A 19001-nucleotide genomic window follows, 5' to 3' on the forward strand; every position below is an offset into this window, starting at 1 on the left:
ACATGGTGGGGCCTTATCTCCCTGAGTCCTCTAGCCCCCAGCCCCTTTCATTCACCCCTTTCCCTTCCTCTATCCTTCCCATCAGATGGGCCAAAACTCCTTCCAGCAGAGCAGTGCTGGATGTAGCTCTCTCCGAAGTCCATCAGCCCTGAGAGCAAGGCCCTGATCCCTGCCGCTGCTTGTGCAAAGCACTGAGGGGCCAAACCTGCTCACCCATGTGTCCATCGGGAGATTACTGTGCTGACTGCTCTGGAGGAGTATTTCTGTGCAGTTAGGAGGAAATCAGACCCAGTAACTGTGCTACTTCTGCTCCTGAGCCAGTGGGAGCAAATTATGGCAGTCACAAACACTGGATGCAGACTGAGCTTTGAATTCTTTGCTGATTAAACATCAGCGACAATGAATTGGGGTTCACTGTTTCTAGCAATAGCAAAGGACAGCCCTCCCCTGCCCAGGGAACTGAAAATAATCTGCCCAGGTAAGACACTGAAATGCATAGCTTTGGGGAGATTGCTGCCCTCTGTCTTTGGGTGAAATTGGCTCCTGTGCAGAGATGCCTGTGCAAGACCAATGCACCACAAAGTTCCTCTTAAGTCTTCAAATTAGGGTGCCTGGGGTCCCAGAATTCTTGTGTTGGGCTCTTGCACAGGGGCTGTTGGTCTCTGGTGATTTAGAAGGGCAAATAAAACCACACACCTCAAAAATGTTTACTATGAGGAGTAGCGCCAGCTCCACAGCAGTGAAATCACGTGCAGCACAAACCCTCTGAGATTCATCTCCTGCAGAAATAGAAGCGCTCTAACAGGTTTGCAGGTGTGGTCCATAACGTATCTCCAGCCCTGCTGGGTGAATTCTAATGAACCAGGAACCTGGCATCCAAATGACTCTGCTGAAGGGTCAGGCCCTGCCCTACTCGGATACTCCTCTCTTTATTGTTCTGTTATAAACCCTGTGTTTAATTTCCCAGGTCGAGGCCTCCTTCAGGACATGATAAATTTCGCTGTGCAAGGTCCACCAGGACCGCCTGGACCACCTGGGATCAGCAGGGTGTTCGCAAACTATGGCAACGTCACTGAGGACCTCATGGACTTCTTCAGAAGTAAGAATCCCTTTGGTCCCTCCTTGGTCACGCCAGAGCATCGAGTGATCTCCCCCAGCTCTCTCCCCACTTGTTGGCTCAGGCACTATGGGAGGGTGGGGTTCCCAGTGCTGATTTCACTGGCAACATCCTCTGGCCCTTACCTCCTGCAAGAGTAGGTGCCAAAATGTGGTCTGTTGCCTGTGCCGAAAAGCAAAGGGAGGAGGGCTCTTTCCATCCTCTACCTTCTTTGCTGACTAGCACAGGGTGAGCAACAACTGAGCGTTGAGTCAGGTCAGTCACATTTGCCCATCACATTTCACAAAACCAGTGTCAGCTCTGCAGGTTCCAGCTGCAGCTGTGTGTGTGTTTAGCTAAGAACTCTGTGTTCAGTGTTCTACTCCTGTGATGTGACAGTGGCCCAGGCTCTGCTCTCTCTGGCACCAGAGGCTCCAGAGAAGCTCGGCTGATGCCAGTGCGATTGTTCCAGAGCAACATCAGAGCCTGGCCCAATGTCTCTTAAGCATCACAGCCAGCCTGTCCACTACTGCTTAGCCAAACATTCCAGAGTGCCTTGGTTTGAGTCTCCTTGCAGTGCTGTTTGGTATCTCTGCAACCAGGGGAAGGGCCTGTTTGCGGCATGTCCCATTGATGCACTCTTTGGTTTTCCCCTACAGCATATGGTACCATCCCAGGGCCACCTGGACAGAAGGGAGAGATGGGTTACCCAGGGCCCAAAGGTAAGACTTGCAATCCTGCTGCCTCCTTGCATGCAGTTCCAGTAAGGTCTGCCAACCAGCTAGCAGTCCAGGCTCTGGGACGAATGTGCCCCTTGAAGAATTCAGCCTTCTAGTTGAGCATTGCATACCCTGCCTTCCGTATGAGCCTTATTGTCATCTTCACCGTTTTCCTTCCCCTGCCCCACCCCCCATTCTTGCCACAAGCAACAGGGGATTGACCTGCAGAACAGTCACAACAAAATGCAAACATGTCCGTCTTGTTCTTCCAGGTGAGACTGGACCAATAGGCCCTCCAGGACGCCAAGGATCCAGGGGCCCAAAGGGGGAGAAAGGAGAGAAAGGTAAGACAGTTCTCCCAGTGCCAGCTGGGAACTTTGCTCTTCTTGGAGGTAGTGAGAGAGCAAAGCATCTTCTGGTGGCTTGAATAAGGGACAGGCGTGTGGGTTTGAATCATGGATCCAGCATTTTCTCTGCATCCTGGGGTGAGTCACTTGACCGCTCAGCCTGATGGAGAAGTTGAGAAGCATTCACCTCTCTCACCTTCATAGAAACAGACTAAATGGTTGGGGGCAAATCATGCAGAGGAAATGGAACAGAATCCATGCCTGGGCTAAAGGAGAGCCTTCAGACATGGAGTCCTAGCTGCAGGGTAAACAGCCACTGGGGGGGACACAACCACAGCCCTTGTAGCATGCTCCTCGCACACGCCCAACTCTCCTCCTCAGAGCCCTCCGGAGAAGTGGCACAGACTGTCGTTTGCAGCTTGATGGCCCCATCATGTCATCATGCTGCAAAGAGACATCCCTGGTCCTTCCTCTGATGGCTGGCTTTTAGGGAGCAACTTTTCGCATAGTTTTTATATCAACAGTCTAAAATAACTCATGTGATAAACTCCTACAGCCATAAAAGCCCTTCTGTTGCTGAATTCTAACCCCTGGACTCGAATAGGTAGGGACAAGACAACGTTCTGCTTAGGCTAGAAATACCCCTCACCGATGGAGGGATAGAGTGTAAGATAACAGGCTTGTTCACAAAGGGTGGAACTAAAGCCCAGAGCAGCTGCACCCAGCCCTGGCAGCTCAGATACCACAGTGAGGGCACCCACTACTTCAACCCTGCCCTTTGGGCTGCAGTGCTGTCCAGGCCTTCTGCAGTGGGGTGACTGTCACCTGCAGGGTCTAGTCTTACCAGAAACTAGGAGCAAATATTGGCCTGAAACTGAAAGGTAGGTGACTACGGATGGGTCACCAGAATAACTAATATCTGGTGACTGAGGAAAAACTCACTTTGCCTTTTTCATACACAGTGTTTCTCTCAGACTTTTTTGGCACCTTGTCTCCCTTAGGTGAGCAAGCATATTTGGGGAGAAGAAAAAGAAGAAGCATTGGGAGTCGAAGTTAAGACCAAGATCGGTATTCTGGAACGTGGGATGCACAGCTGCCATTTTGGAATCCAGTAGAGAATATGCCTCTTTATTGGCTTCCTGCTAGACTGTCAGTCAACTAATGACAGAGACTTGGTAGTTCAGGGTGTCTTTTTTTTTTTTTTTTTTAAATTTGATGATGTTGAGCTTTGAGTGTCTCTGGTTTGAATGTATCCAACACAGAACTAACAGCTGGACATATGCTCCCATTCAGTGCATTAATCCCACACACCATTCACTGCTGCGAATTGTAGTCATGTTCCCGCATTCATATCTTAGGTCTTGTAAGGAATTCCTCTGTCACCAATACAGGCATCTTGCATTAGTACCTGACTTAGATAAATACAGTTAAAAGCCCGCTTTAACCAACTACTGCAACATCCTGGAAAAGAAAACTCCAGTATCCTGGAGATTAAGGTGAGCAGTTTTCCTGTAATCCGAATCTGAGCCACAGTTTTGGACCTGAAAAATGTTGGGGAGGCTGTGGGGATCACAGAAGCAGATTGTCACAAGACAGGATGGGGGCAAATGATGTCTTTAGTACAGGTGTCATTGTACTTCCCACTAGTAGTTGTGCACGGGCATGGAGCGTCACATCACTTTGCTGAGTTGTAATGAAAGCAACACTGTAAGAAACTTGGCCAAACTTTTGCCAGGATGAGAATGTCTTGGGAAAGCAAGGTGGGTGGAGGGAATCACTTTTTCAACAAGCCAGTGCATTCCAAAATCTTAACTTGCAGGGCTAATGTGGCAGGGAAGGAGACAGCAAAAGAGGCCATGTGATGGGTTAACTAGAAGCACTCTATGAATTACAGTCAGTAGTCAGGCTATATTAGGCTAAGGAAGTCCACTGCAGATATGCAATTCTAGCTACAGCAATTCCACAGCTAAAAATCAACATAGCTGCACTTGGCTAACTTGGTTGTCTGTTAAGGGTAAAGTCGATGGGAGAGTTTCTCCCAGGGACGTTCCGCATGCCTCCCATCTCGCAAGGAGTGTAACCGTCAACTGCAACCTCCTGAAAAGTGTATTTCATGTGCCAGTCTTCTGGGATAGCACAGCCCTGCTCTCAGTCATTTTTACTGCTGAGGTGTATGCAGAGTTCCAGTTAACAGTCTCACGTCATCAGTTCATTGTGAGACACATCACTTGTACCCCTGGCCCCTACTGCCTGGTAGGGTATTTATTTCCAGAATTATTCTGTTGATAATCCTAAGGCTGTATGCTAACAAATTTTGATTTTCCTATAGTTAAAGTTAGACCGGAACTGGGAGCTTATCTGGGAGACAGATTTGGTAGCTGAGCTTCATGACCAAATCGCATTGCTTATTGAATGCAACAGCTGCTTCCTTTCATTCAAAGTGTCAGCACCACTCTTTGCTTTTCATTCATTAATTCTAGTGAAAGGACACGTTAGAAAGTTAATTCTCTGTGGTCCATATATTTCCTGTATCATTTTGTTCTGTTGGAGTTGAAACAAAGGCTGTGTTTAACAGGTCAGCCTTCTGAATACATAGAAGCTTGCAATGGCTTTAAATAAAGTTTACAATTGGCTTGTACACACAATGCCTGTACCTGATAAGAGACCTTCCCTATGTAATAAAATTTCCTTAACAATTTCATTTGGTGTCTTGTTTGACTAGTGCAACAGTGTTTCAGTCTGTAACTGCATTTACTGTCATACTTTGAAACCCTACCAAGCTCTTTTTGGCAAGGGTGCCAGCAGAATTTGTATAGTGGGGATACTGTGATGCCCTGTAACACACTGGAAAACCTGGTATATAATAAAAGAGAGGGATCCGTGCTAGTCTATATGCTATCAAAACAAAAAGCAGTCAAGTAGCAGTTTAAAGACTAGCAAAATAGTTTATTAGGTGAGCTTTTGTTGCACAGCCCCACTTCTTCAGACCTGGGTCTGTCCCACGAAAGCTCACCTGATAACTATTTTGCTAGTCTTTAAAGTGCTACTTGACTGCTTTTTGTTTTGCTTGTATATAATGGAAACCACAGCAAATTAGGACAGGCAAGAGCACTCCCGTACGACCTCCTTGTTTGGAAGACACTATTTTTTTTAAGCTTCCAAAGTGGTTTAACCAGTAAAATTGCTTTTAATAGGCACTAGCTGGACTCCAGACTCCTTGCAAGGTGCTTTTACAGACTATGAAATCTTATTTAATGGTATTGTTATTTTTAAATGATTTGCTCTGGTGTCTGGAGAGGCTGTGTGAGAGCCTGCTTGAGTTTTATTTCAGGTTGAATTTTGCCTTGAGCCATGAGACCTTTGGACTCATACCCTTGTGGGAGGGGTGTTTAAAACTTCTGTGGTGCTCAGACCTCAGGAGCAGACCCCCCCCCCAAAAAAAACCACAATTATAAGTTTCATCATCATCATTTAATTTTGAGGGAATTTATCAAGATAAGGTGGTTGGCATTAATTGGAAGGTAAGGTGAGGTATAGGAGCTTCCCTTGGTGCCATTTGGATGCAGAGCCTTTCATCTGTCCATCATTGGCATTAATCTAGCTCAGCTAGTAGGAACTTCCAAATAACAGATGATTGATAAGCCCTATGCAACCTGAGTTTGATGGCTTTCTGCTCCAGGCCTCGTAACACAAACTAACAAGCTGGCTTTGCATTAATTGTCAGATACAGCAGAAAGAACCACATGGGCTACAGAGACTGCCTGTTCTGGAATAATTCCTTGGCTAAAGCATGTAGACAGGGCAGAGTGCAAGATGCATGTTATACTCCTGCCCTAGAATTCATCAGGGATCTTCGTCTACCAGGGTGCTGGCAGGGAGGTTTTCCCCTATCATGAAATCCACTCATTTGTTTATATACAAATTTGTAAATATGCACACTAGCTGGTGGAATAAATTGCATGACAACACAAAGGTAGGTGTACAAAATTTGGTAGCTAAGTATAGCGTGACTGACGTATGACGTGGAGGAGTGCTGATGTTGGTATATAAAATCTGCAACCAGAATAACTAATGTGTCACCTAATTGTTGGGAAAGCTTTCCATACTCCTGACTTATTCATACAGCGCTTGTGCTTGGTATCATCTCTATTTTGGCTTAGCTATAAAGTACACCTTGGCAAACTTTCATTTTCTGATGGAGAACTAACTGAATCCATCAATATGACTTGTTATTCTAAACAAGAGGCCCTGGAGGAAGTACGTATCGGCATTTTCCTTGTTAAGGGGTAAATGTTAAGTAGAATAGTATTATTTTTAGATACATCTCTGTAGTGGGACAGAATCCTGTGGCAAGGAGTACTGAGAGTCTGGTGCAGACTGAGTATCAAATGCTTTAAAAGGGCGACTAAGATGATTAGGGGCTTGGAAAGGGTCCCATATGGGGAGAGGCTAGAGAGACTGGGACTTTTCAGTTTGGAAAAAAGGCGATTGAGGGGCGATATGATAGAGATATATAAAATCATGAATGGTGTGGAGAAAGTGAATATAGAAAAATTATTTACCTTTTCCCATAATACAAGAACTAGGGGACACCAAATGAAATTGATGGGTAGTAGGTTCAAAACTAATAAAAGGAAATTTTTCTTCACACAGCGCACAGTCAACCTGTGGAACTCCTTGCCGGAGGAGGCTGTGAAGGCCAGGACTCTATTAGGGTTTAAAAAAGAGCTTGATAAATTTTTGCAGGTTAGGTCCATAAATGGCTATTAGCCAGGGATAAAGTATGGTGCCCTAGCCTTCATAACAAGGGCAGGAGATGGATGGCAGGAGATAAATCACTTGATCATTGTCTTCTGTCCTCCTTCTCTGGGGCACCTGGCATTGGCCACCGTCGGCAGATGGGATGCTGGGCTCGATGGACCTTTGGTCTGACCCAGTATGGCCATTCTTATGTTCTTATGTTCCTGGATAATCTGGAGGTGACATTATTCTGAGAACCACTAGCTGAACAAAATGGATACAAGAACAGTACCCACAGGAGGAAAAGATATGGTAACGGGGTGTTTTAATACAATAGAATGAACTTTTCTAGTAAAGCATCACTCCTTGCCAAGGATATATTTCCTAGACTGCATCTATTTTACGATGAGTGAGCTTTCAGAGTGACTTTGAGGGACAGCAGCAAACTTAGAGAAAGAAATATTTTTAAAAATTGGATGTGTATTTGAAATTACACCCTCAGAAGGGGAAAGAGAAAGCCAGGGGGTGAATTCCAGCCCCACTGAAGTCTATGGTAGAACTGTCATGGACTGCAGGTGAGGCCGTCATATCACCAATTTCTATATCCTCTATGACTTGAACATTTTACTTTAAGGAGGCTTCTGCTGTTCTGGGTGAGAATCCCAGAATTTGGGTCAAGAACATTTCACAGTAAGTACTGCAGAATCCAGACTATCCAGTGATCTCAGAAGTCCACCTGCAACATTTAACTAATCACTGACTCTGCAAACATTTAAACACATCAGTAGCTTTATGCTGCTAGTAGTAATATTGAACTCAAGCATGTTTTACAGACTCAAGTCTCAAGAGAGCCAACTAAGGAGGTATTGAAGCTAGCTTTCAGGGTTCAGGAAGACAAACAATGCTCTGACTCTGCCAAAGGCAACAAGAGTCAGGCCTGGAGCTCAGCTCTGCATAGGTGCCAAGAACTGCAGCACTGTGATATGCAGATGATCTGCCGCACTGGGATTTCAGCTGATCCTCAGGGGAAGTTTCCATTCTTTGCATTAGAGTTTTGTTTAGGACAGATTCAGAGCAGAAATATTCCTGTACTTGCATTTGAGCAAAACACCACCAAATTCATTTCCAAAAGCAATACTAAAGAATACAAAGGAGTCAGAAGTAAGTGAGGATCTATTGTAAATATTATCAGAGAGGTAGCTGTGTTAGTCTGTATCTTCAAAAACAACAAGAAGTCCTGCGGCACCTTATAGACTAACAGATACTTTAGAGCATAAGCTTTTGTGGGCAAAGACCCACTGACGAAGCAGGTCTTTGCCCACAAAAGCTTATGCTCCAAAATATCTGTTAGTCTGTAAGGTGCCGCAGGACTTCTTGTTTTTATTGTAAATAGGACAACTGAAATGTTCAGTTGCATTTTTGTAAGTCTGTACCCTTGCTCTGGGGGCATTTATCATGTAGTTGAAAATAAAAGTGACCAAGTGCAGATTGTGACTGTGCTGTTTAAAAATACAGACAGCAGGAGGTTTTGATAGACCAGGTTCAGTGAGAAAGGCAGTAGTTTCATATGGAAAAGTGAGCTCAGACTTCAGTCTGAGTTTGAATGTGTCATTAGCGAAGGCATAAAAGCAATCTTGGGCACCTCTTCATGTTCCATATACTTTTAAAATTGATTTTTGAAGGTTAAGTGCATGAACACTGACGTTCCCCTAGTTCTTATTACCAAATGGTAATTTCAAACCAGATTTTATTTACCAAGACATTTCAAAATATTTAGTCATTTAATGAATGTACAGGTTGAACCTCTCTTATCTGGCACCCTTGGTACCTGAATGGTGCTGGATGAGAAATTTTGCTGGATGACAGGAGGTCAATATTTTCGAGCACATTACCAACACTTTCACTGCTTACTGGGTTCTTAGAAGACAGGAAGGCGTAAATTAAAGCTAAATAACAGCACAGAACACAGAGCTAGGACCGGTGACTGTAAAACTTTACGGGACCATGGGAAATTTGGCCACACCTGTAAGTGGTCGTCCAGCTAACTAAAATCATGCCAGATTACAGAGGATCAACCTGTAGTATGAAGAGAAATAATCTAAAGCTAACCGAACATAGCCTGAGGAGGCTTCAGCCATTACATTCCCTTCCTGTATCCTTTTAATAAATTCATTTCTGGAATTTCTGAAGAGGTAAGGATACAGAATCAGGTGAAGGTGGCAGAGATCAAAAAATCCTAAGAGATGCAGAACAATACATATAGTGTGTCATAAAATATATTTGCAAATGATCATTTTAACCTCCAAAAAAGTATAGATTGTGAGCACAAAATATATACTCTGTCTGGGAAGTTATTAAATATTTTGAATGAGGTAAACAAATAGTTTGAATGAGGAAAATTTGCCTGAACCCCCTCACAAAAAATAAATCACTAACAACGCACTTCGCAAAAAACAGTTTTTCACACATACATTCTTGTGACCATAGCGAAATAAACACTATTTAATAATATATTTAGTACTCGTCATTTTATAAAGGTGTAGCTTAAAAAGTAAAGGCCTTCAAAGACATTTTTCACCCTAGCATATTACAATAAACATATTAAAGAATTTTTCATATAGCAACATGTAACATTCGAGTATGGTATGACATCTGAATTTACATCCAGTACACATTACATATTTATATAATAAAATGCCAGAAATTAAGGCTAGCTATAATGTAATTTTCAGTTATGCTCATCAAAACGTTACAAAATTTAAAGGAAAACATGCATGTCTCAATTACATTTACTGCGCTGCCAATTTAATCTGTCTGCATTAACAAGCTAAAAAGTTCACATCCAAGATTTCAACCAAGCTCAATTAAAATTCTATATAATTTATAATCAGTTCCTTCACATGCGTCAACACTGTTCCCATAAAACGAACATTATATGTTCACCAGTCTCATGTTTGATGCAAGCTAGCAAAAGAAAACAAAAATAAAAAGAGACACTAAATGATCACACTTCAAATGACAGAAAGTGAACATTATTTTACAAATTTAACTTTGGCATACCAATGTACAGTTTATAATACTGTCTTGATATGACTCAAATTCTAAGCCTCTGTGCTGCTTTCTTTAATAGAGTTCCAATTCCCCGCCCCCCACCTACAAGATAAAAATTTTAGATTTTTCTTCCCACTGCAAATCAGTCAAGTAAATAACCCACAATATACTTCTGAACTTGAAAAATAAAAGTTATAACACATTAATTACTATGTGGGGAAAAAAATCCCAACTCAAACACACCCATATTTTAAAAGTAGTTTGTCTACTATTTAACTTAAATTGATGACAAAATTTCAAAACACTTCTATTCAGATCAGATATCAGCAATTAGTTCATAAATACGACCAGCCACCTCCAATTCTATGATGGAGTTTCAAATGAAGAGACTTTGGTAAGAACAGAAGGATCCACCTACCCAGTCCAAGTATGTTAGAAAAATAATGCGCAGGAAACACATTCTGTAGTTTTTTCTTCAGTTTTGTAGAAGTTAACACTTCTAATGTGTAAGGAAAATAATAACGTGCATTTTAAAGTTTGCAATTTTTCACCTTTACATATTTTAGTGCAAAATATTTAGGGTGAGGACTTATGACAGGAATGGCAGTAGCAGCAAGATTTTTTTTTTTTACAGTAACCAATACTAAAATTTTTTTTAATAACAAGACTATCCTATTGCAGACATTAATAAGTGTTTCAGGCACTGGATTACTGAAACTAGCACCCCATTTCATCATGGATTTTAGTGGACAAAACATGTAATGGAGGTTTGGTAGGGTTAGTTTTGATGCCCGACGATTTTTTTGTTTTTAAAACTTTTAGAGGCATTTGCTGTAACTAACTATCATGAGCATAAGAGGTTATTTTCTTCTAATTCACCAATATGTTGTGAAGAAATAGTATGTGCTCTAGTTATGAATGACTTGCTCAGTGACACAAAATTTAACCTTGTTACAGCACAGTTTCAGTTGTGGAATTCTGTGGTGGAAAAAATCAGACAGTTAAGAAATATTATATTGTTTATATGATATATCATGTAACAGTTTTTTTCGACCATAATGATTATGTCTAATATCTTAGTCTTATTTCCTTCATGTCAAAATGGTTGACAATATTTTCTGACAGATTTATAAAAAAATTCTGTTCTTCTATTTCGTTTTCTCACATACAGAAACAAAAACCAAAAATCACGACAAAGACACTGTTAATTGTGTTCACTGAAACTTAGAAGCACTGACATCTTTTGACAGAGTTTGTAGATTCTACTGTGGCAGAAGCTGAAGATATGAGAATTCCAAACAGGAAAATCTACAGAGATTCCTATTATGATCCAGTGGAGTGCAGGCTAGGGATTGGATAGAATTTGGAAATCCGGCTTTGAGTTGAAGGGTTAAGGCATTCAGACTCTCCAGTCATTTTAAAGAAAACTTCCTGTTCTTGAAGTTTCCTAGCAAATTCCTCTTCCAGTGTCTAAAAATAACATAGTAACAGAAATATACATAGTGAAGTGCAAAGAAATCCACTATACTGTGTTATGTTCCCAAACATCATGGAACATACCACACCAACAATCATGCACTAATCCAAAATGGAGCATTCAGGCCTTTATAGTCTTACTACTTCACTTAGTTTGCATTTGTAAGGCAGTTTGCCCATAGCTATAGCTATGTTTAAGTGTCCAATTTATTTTTAGACACACATATATATGCACACAAACACTGAGATGCTAAAAGGTGGACAATTTGCAAGACTTTTCTGCCTACCTCCCTTGTACTTATTATAGCTTCTAGATACTTCACGTATTTTTTTTGTATATTTGTTGCACTGATTTCCTGGTATGAATTTTTTTGTACAGTTCAATTTGTAACTATCCAGTTTCAAAGCATGATACAGCATTTATCTTCTGGACCGGTCTTTTGCTTAAAAACTGTTCTGGGTTACCTTTTTTCTTGGCCTTAGTTTCTCTCTCCATTCCTTTAGTTCTTGGCTGTGTTCTTCATCTAACTCTTTTAGTTTCTGAGTCTCATGTTCCACCAGTAGATGGCATTTTTCATTCTGAAAATAAGATACATAATCCTTAAATAAAACTAATTCAGATTAGACAATCAACCATTTGCACAATAACATATGTTGCCCTAATTCTTTTAAATCAGCTTAAGATGCATAATGTGATGAGAATAATTATAAAGGTAACTCAACATTAGTACTGTATTCTTCTCAAGAGCTAATGTTTCCAACAGAACCAAATAGTTTTATATTATCAATAATGGCAAGATCAGAAATATTGTGAAATGTGTTTCACTATGACCTCTTCTGACAGCATCAGCTTCAGGCAGGGGGCCTGTCACCAGAGTCCTGCCATCCAGGGCTGCAGACCTGGACTTCAGCTTAGGCCCCAAGTGGAGCGAATCAGTCTTCAATTTTGGCCCACAGCAAGTGTAACACCAGCCCTGGTGACCCCATTAAAACACCAAACACCATTGGTGAAGAAGATAATGTTACCAAGCAAAGGGGATAAGTCTTGATGGAGGGAATCTCAGGACCACAAAGAGATAAAAGGCAACAAATCACAGAGAGAGTAGGTCCTATTTCAGCAAGACATTTATGCACATGGCTAACTTTAAACAGATGAGCAGCATCATCAAAGCAAAAGGAAACAGGCTTACTAACCTGCTTAAAGGTAGGCCTGTACTTGAGTACCTCACTGAAGCAAGATGTTAGTTATAAACACTTGCCAAAGGCAATCTACATCATCTAGGTTGTCTCAGGAGTCAATCCTAGCTGAACTCAGTCTAAGCCTCAGCCTGAAGAATGGGGAACATAGATAGTTGATGATGCTCCACCCTTACATCATCATCTTGCTCCTGAATCCAGATGGGGCCCAAAATTATCCACTGCTACAACTCAAAACAGCCATAGGGTAGCTCTAACTTACACCAGCTGAAATGGCCCCTAACGGAGTATGAGATGGGAGGGTCGGGTCGGGTCAGGTCGGGTGGGAGGGAATGAAGCATATCAGTACTGTGGCCATGCTCATTTCCCACCAGCTCTCTTGGTGGTATGCCACAGCAGAATTTCCCACTGCAAGAGAGATAATCAGCTTGTCCCTTAACTCCTGCTTTAAATCTACCTTATGTTACTGAAGCAAAAGAAAACAGACTTAATGGGGAACAGGATATGGCTTGTGTGCAGCAGCAGGTTTTGCAGACTACTTGTCATGAAAGGATCAAAAATTGAGGCCTCTATTACTGAAAATTTTCAGCAACCTGCCCTTTGCAAGACAGAGCTCATTACATGCAGTACTACAAAGCTACTCTTACAATGAGGTACTAACATCACTCAGAGCAACTTGCAAATTCAGCTAACAGAAGATAGTGCTGCCTCTCTGTTTTGAATACTTATTAAAAAGGCATAAAAAAGAAATAATGAGCAAGGAAAGCAGCAGTTAAGGGCTGGTAAGCACTAAAAGTTAATATCCCTGTACAATTTTGTGTGTGTATATTCATAAATCTATCTTTAACTTGGTGAGGGATATGAATCAAGAATACAACATGCTGTATCTCATTAATTTCTATATAGATGGGTAAATATGTAAGTAAAACACCATTAGAACATTTTCCAACTAATAAATTCAGAATTTGCTCAGTTGGCATTGATTAACTTGACTCTCTTCATATGCTGCTTATTTTATGCCTTATATGTTTAACCTGTAATTGGTGCAGTTCTCTGATGTTTGCTTCACATTGCAACTGAAGGTCTCGCATTTGATTTTCATGTTTTTGATGTTGAGCCAACCTCTCATTTTTCTGCCTCTTTTCTTCTTGAGTAGCAAACTAAAATTAAAAGCAGAGTAGGTGATTGATACTGCTACATCTTACAAATGACTTTTCCGCTGTTGTAAAGAACATAATGAATTTAGAGTATAACTAGATAGAACATTACAAGATTAAAGTAATTAGTGCAACTGCCTACTTCTGACTGCTTGAATTTTCCATTATACCCTTATCCAAGGCAGGCTCCGTCCCCATCTCTTCCCTGGATTTGCACCAGCTTAGAATATGACTCTCTATTGAAAAAGAAATAACTGAATATTCAGAATATGCATAAACCATAAATGAGTAATACTTGCCTCTCACCTCACATACTTTTTTGTTTTATTAAGTGCACACACTGTATCAAATCTAAGGCTCCAATCATTCAAAAACTTATCCATGTTCTTAAGTTTATATCAAGGTTAGAGAAGCTACAGTCTGCAAATCTCGGGACTCACCCCACCCACCAACAGAGCAGGCGGTGGTGCTCCAGCCACATGGGAGGTGTTGTGACTGGAGTGTCAGCCCCCACTCCAGGATGGGGTAATTCCTGAAGCCTCCTAGGACCAATCCAGGCCAGCTGCAAGCTGGATTGGACTTGTGGACTCTGCCTTGCAGAGGGCAGGAAGTGGCTCTGTGCACTGCAGCAAAGTGCTTCCTGCAAATACCTGCCTCTCTGCACCCACCCCTGCAGCTCTCCTGTTGGCTGGGAATCGCTGGTGGTGGAGGGGTGGTACCTGCAGGATGCAATTCCATGCAGCGTGCAGGTCTGTGTGAAGACACCTGTGCACCGTCTGGGAGCTGTGCCAGGCAGGAACCCCCACCCCATCCCCCTCCTGCTCAGACCCCCAGCCCTCCATGCCCAATGTGTTCCTGACATACCTTCCCGTACCCTGCACCACACCCCAACGCCCTCCATAATGCCCATCCAGACCTCACACCCCTACCCCACTTCTGCATGCTCCCCCTGCACCCAGACCCTGCACCTCTACCCCCAGCTCACTCCCCAGCAGTGCCTCCTGAACCCCTCATTTTTGCCCTACCCCAGAGTCTGGGGATTCCCAAATAATCATCTAGCTCTGGGCCCCCTGAAGAGTTAATACAGCCCTGAGGATAAGCCTTGAGTCTTGCCTGTCCCCTCCCCCGCACCCCATGGTGCTGGAGCTCAACGATATACAGTAAAGTTCCCACATTTGTGAATTTCAAGAGAGCCGGGGAGAGCTGGCAGCCTCTGCCTCGCCAGGACTCTGCGCAGAAGCGCCCGCAGCCGGGGCTCCAGGCAGGGAGCGCTGGAGGCTGCAGCTTCCTAACATTAGCGTAATTCCACAATGAACCCTTGTGACTGTTGAGACCCTACTGTAGTTTTATCCCCTACTTCTTAGTTAGGGACCACATCTGTGAGGGCTTTTTTTTTTTCCTCACTAGGGTGGTGGTGTCAGGTCAATGAGTCTTATGGTGGATTTTCTGGTTTTGTGTTGCTTCTCACTCATGTGTGGCTCTGATTTGTCTGTGGGTCAGTTGCTCCTGGCCCAAAGAAGGCCTCCAGCCCCTGTTTTATATACTCAGTAGTCACACAGATCACTCACTGACTGTAACATTAAGTATTTGTTAAGTCTTTGGATGAGCGGAGCCTAAAATTATCTGGTTTGAGCTTTAAGGCAAGATCTATATTTTACTAGTTCTGCATAATGGGGAGCGTCTGTACAAACAACAATTATACATATTCAAGAATCAGAAAACATATGTCTATCAAAAATAGGCAGTCAAAATTCTGAACAATTCAACTGACTCTGGTTATATTCAATTGGAGAAATAATCCAATCTGTAGCAGGCACTTCACCTAAGTTTATAATATGCAAGAGTTGGAAATATCAAAAACTCCTGGAGTACACAACAAACTGATGTATATAAACAAATCTGGAGAAGGATTAAGAATAACTGTAGCCCTAAGTGCAAACAAAAATGGCTGTTCTGGACTCACCCAGTAAGGAGAGTTTCATGGCAAACAATCCAGCTTCCATTTTACAGTGGGATGATTTATTTTATGTGTATATATATATCTATATACACACATATATATTTTTTCAAATTCAGTTGCAGCAACCAAACTTGGACAGAGGACTAGATAGTACTCTGTCTGATGCCTCATTAAAATTATATTTGAAAAGTTGACCATGAAAGTGAACACTGAACACAGTAACTCATAACATCCTCAAGCCCTTGGTCACTTCTGATATAAAAGACTGAGTCAGGACAATCATGCAGCAGTAGAGTAACATCTCTAAACTTTCAAAAATGTAACTGAATATATATAACCCATACTTCAAAACTTCACCTGACTCAAGTACTTTTTCAGATATTTTGAACCACAAATGTGTGTCAGTCACCTGCTTAATCTTCTCACGATCTTGATCTGGAGTGCCTGATGAGTTAATTCTTAAACTTTTCTTAAACATAGCCATTCGAGTCTTTGCTTCACTTCGCTGGATTTTGGGCAGTCTTGCTCTTTCCTGAGTTTGCCTGTTCTTTAACTCCTCAATAAGTCGTTGATTATATCGTTGCATCTGTTCTGTTTCCTAAAAACATTTTGGACAGAAACATTGTTTTATAATATTACTATGTGACTAACATAATACGCTTAACTAATTAGGCCCCAATTCAGCAAAGCACTTAAGCATCAGCTTACAGCCATCCCATTTCTGCATGGCCTGATTCTAAGCAAAGTGAAGCCAGTGAGTGTCTTTCAATTGATTCCAAAAAGCATATACTCCACTTAAGTCAAGTATATACTCAAATTCATTGCTGAATATGGACAGACAAACACATGCTCATAGTTGTGGTCCTACCAAATTCATAGTTCACCATCACAGTATTTGAAAAATACTGAATTTCATGGTTTCAGACATTTGAATCTTAAATTTCAAGATGTTTTAACAACCATGAATGTGAATTTTTAAAAGAGCAAAATATAAGCATGTAAGTCCTTAAGGAATCTACACTTCCCAAACTAACAGTCCTGACCAAAAATGGGAATGTGAAGTTATTTTGGGATGGGCATGGTAGTGCCACACTTACTCAGCTCTGAAGGCAGTGCAGAAGTGTCTAGAGAGCTGCAGCTGCTGACCAGGAGCTCAGCTCACAATGCTGTGCCCCCAACAACAGCAATACAGAAGTAAGGGTGGCATGATACATTGCATCAGTATTGCCACCCTTACTTCTGCACCGTTGCTGTTGGTGGCACTGCCTTCAAGCTGGGAACCTGGCCAGCAGCTGCCCAGCTCTGAAGCATTAGATAAAAGTATACAAAATATCAGATTTCACAGTCTTATTTTATGTTAAAAATACTGCAATTACTGGACTCTAAACATTGCTGGGAACAATTTGTTCAAAGCAAATGTGGGGGGCGGGAGGGGTGCGTTGATGTTGACTCTGCTGAGCAGCGTTGTGTTAATACAAGAGACCTAGGAAGTGATATTGACCATAGTTTGACACCGTACATTGCATTGGTGTTAACTCCAGAGTAACTACACTAAAGTTAGCTTAGCTTATTAAAACTGAGTATTTTTAATATAAATTAAGAGGTTTTGTTTCAGAATATTTAACTTCAGTGTCCCCATAAGGCCCCGAATTCATCAAAGTATTCTAAGTAGGGTCCTACCAAATTCATGGCCATGAAAATACATCCCAGACTGTGAAATCTGATATTTTGTATACTTTTATCTAATGCTTCAGAGCTGGGAAGCTGCTGGCCAGGTTCCCAGCTTGAAGGCAGTGCCACCAACAGAAACGGTCATTGGTCACAGTCCAGAGAGACCCAGATTTCAGTGGTGCAATGGTACTGACAACAAGAATCCACTAAGAAATATTTATATTGGTTTTTGATTTTCAAAAGTTTGCTTTATATAATCTAACTTTTTGACTACATTTGATGTAAGGAGTATTCTTGATTCCATTACTTCGTAAGCCTGATACTACAAACAATTATGCGATTGGATGGGACCAATCATATAAGAAACTACGTACACATATACGTTTGCAAGATAAGATTCTGTATTTGTAACCTGGTGCTTTTATGCGTTGTGTCAGGTCTTTAATTAAGATTGTCATCTCTCTGGATATGGAATGTCTCTGTCCTAATTGTGAGGAACCTAGCCTACTCTGAGTGCTTGAAATGTAAATAACAACTTTACTATCAAGCTCGTCAAATAACTTTGACAAAGTGCCTCAATGTAACGAGTGAATCAACAAAGTAAAAAGACAGATTTATATAGAAAGGAAGGAGCAAAACAAGATGAATGAATCAAGCTGTTGTAGACAAGTAAACTACAGGTTGAAGCTCTCTTGCCTGGTACCACCAGGAATTGACTGATGCTGAAAGAAAGAATTTACCAAACCACAGGAGGTAAATGTTCCATAGCGGCATTACCAAATATTTTCACTGCTTACTGGGTTCTTAGAAGACACTTAGGGGTTAATTACAGCTAAATAACAGCACTGAACACGGAGAGTCAGGACTGGGGGCTGTAAACAAACATTATGGAACCATGGGAAACTTGGCTACACCCATGATAAGTGGTTGTCCAGCTACCTAAAATCATGCTGGATTACAGATGTTGCCGGACAAGAGTGCTCCAGACAGAGAGGTTCAACCTGTGGTAATATAGGTCACAAGACACTGTAATAAACCTCTGAAGGCTGTAATATACAATTAAGTGACAAAACACAGCACTAACTTTTTCATGCCTCTTAAGAAGCTGATGTCTCTGCATGAAGTACTGATCTTTTAACTGCTGTTTGAGAAGCTGGTGTTTTTCCTGTAAATGTCGCTCCTCCAGCTCCCAGATTGCAGCTTCACGAGCTGGAGGAGGAGGAAGTTTGTTTATTTCAGAAAGTACTATGAAGTCTTCTAATCTATGCACATATATTTAATATTACAGGGATATTTTAAAAAAGATAAAATATATTTGTAAGAAGTCGATAAGTTAAATATACAGCACACAAACCACTGTTAATCCAAAAATAGCACTACATGGAAACGTCTTGAACACATTATTTTCTTTATACATTTACAAGAAAAATACAAAATTATTTGATCAAAAGGTTTGGCTGAGTCAGAAAAAGCACAGTTAATCTAAAAAAAAAGTTATTTGAATATATTACCTTTCTCCTACCACAACACACAAATAAGTATGTTTCTCCTAACACAACTATAGTACACATTAAAGATATGTTTCAG

General features: G+C 41.5%; 2 protein-coding genes across 3 annotated transcripts in view; one reads left to right on the forward strand and one right to left on the reverse strand.

The window, feature by feature from the left end:
• The window catches only part of COL17A1 (collagen type XVII alpha 1 chain), a 60987-nt gene extending 57768 nt beyond the window's left edge, over positions 1-3219 (forward strand). Inside the window, exons 53-56 of the mRNA XM_074999896.1 lie at positions 968-1099; positions 1756-1818; positions 2088-2159; positions 3164-3219. Coding sequence (XP_074855997.1) covers positions 968-1099; positions 1756-1818; positions 2088-2159; positions 3164-3219 — 323 coding nt within the window. The remainder of the gene's footprint in view (positions 1-967; positions 1100-1755; positions 1819-2087; positions 2160-3163) is intronic.
• A 5943-nt stretch (positions 3220-9162) lies between these two features.
• Positions 9163-19001, reverse strand: part of SLK (STE20 like kinase) — a 77069-nt gene continuing 67230 nt past the window's right edge. For both annotated transcript variants that reach the window (XM_074999216.1, XM_074999217.1), the window contains 5 exons: positions 18499-18623; positions 16153-16341; positions 13661-13786; positions 11895-12008; positions 9163-11423 (listed from right to left, as the gene is read on the reverse strand). In XM_074999216.1, the coding sequence (XP_074855317.1) occupies positions 11277-11423; positions 11895-12008; positions 13661-13786; positions 16153-16341; positions 18499-18623 (701 nt within the window). In that variant the 3' untranslated portion in view covers positions 9163-11276. The remainder of the gene's footprint in view (positions 11424-11894; positions 12009-13660; positions 13787-16152; positions 16342-18498; positions 18624-19001) is intronic.

This window comes from Carettochelys insculpta, chromosome 7, assembly GCF_033958435.1.
Source record: "Carettochelys insculpta isolate YL-2023 chromosome 7, ASM3395843v1, whole genome shotgun sequence".
In the NCBI taxonomy this organism is placed as follows: domain Eukaryota; kingdom Metazoa; phylum Chordata; order Testudines; family Carettochelyidae; genus Carettochelys; species Carettochelys insculpta.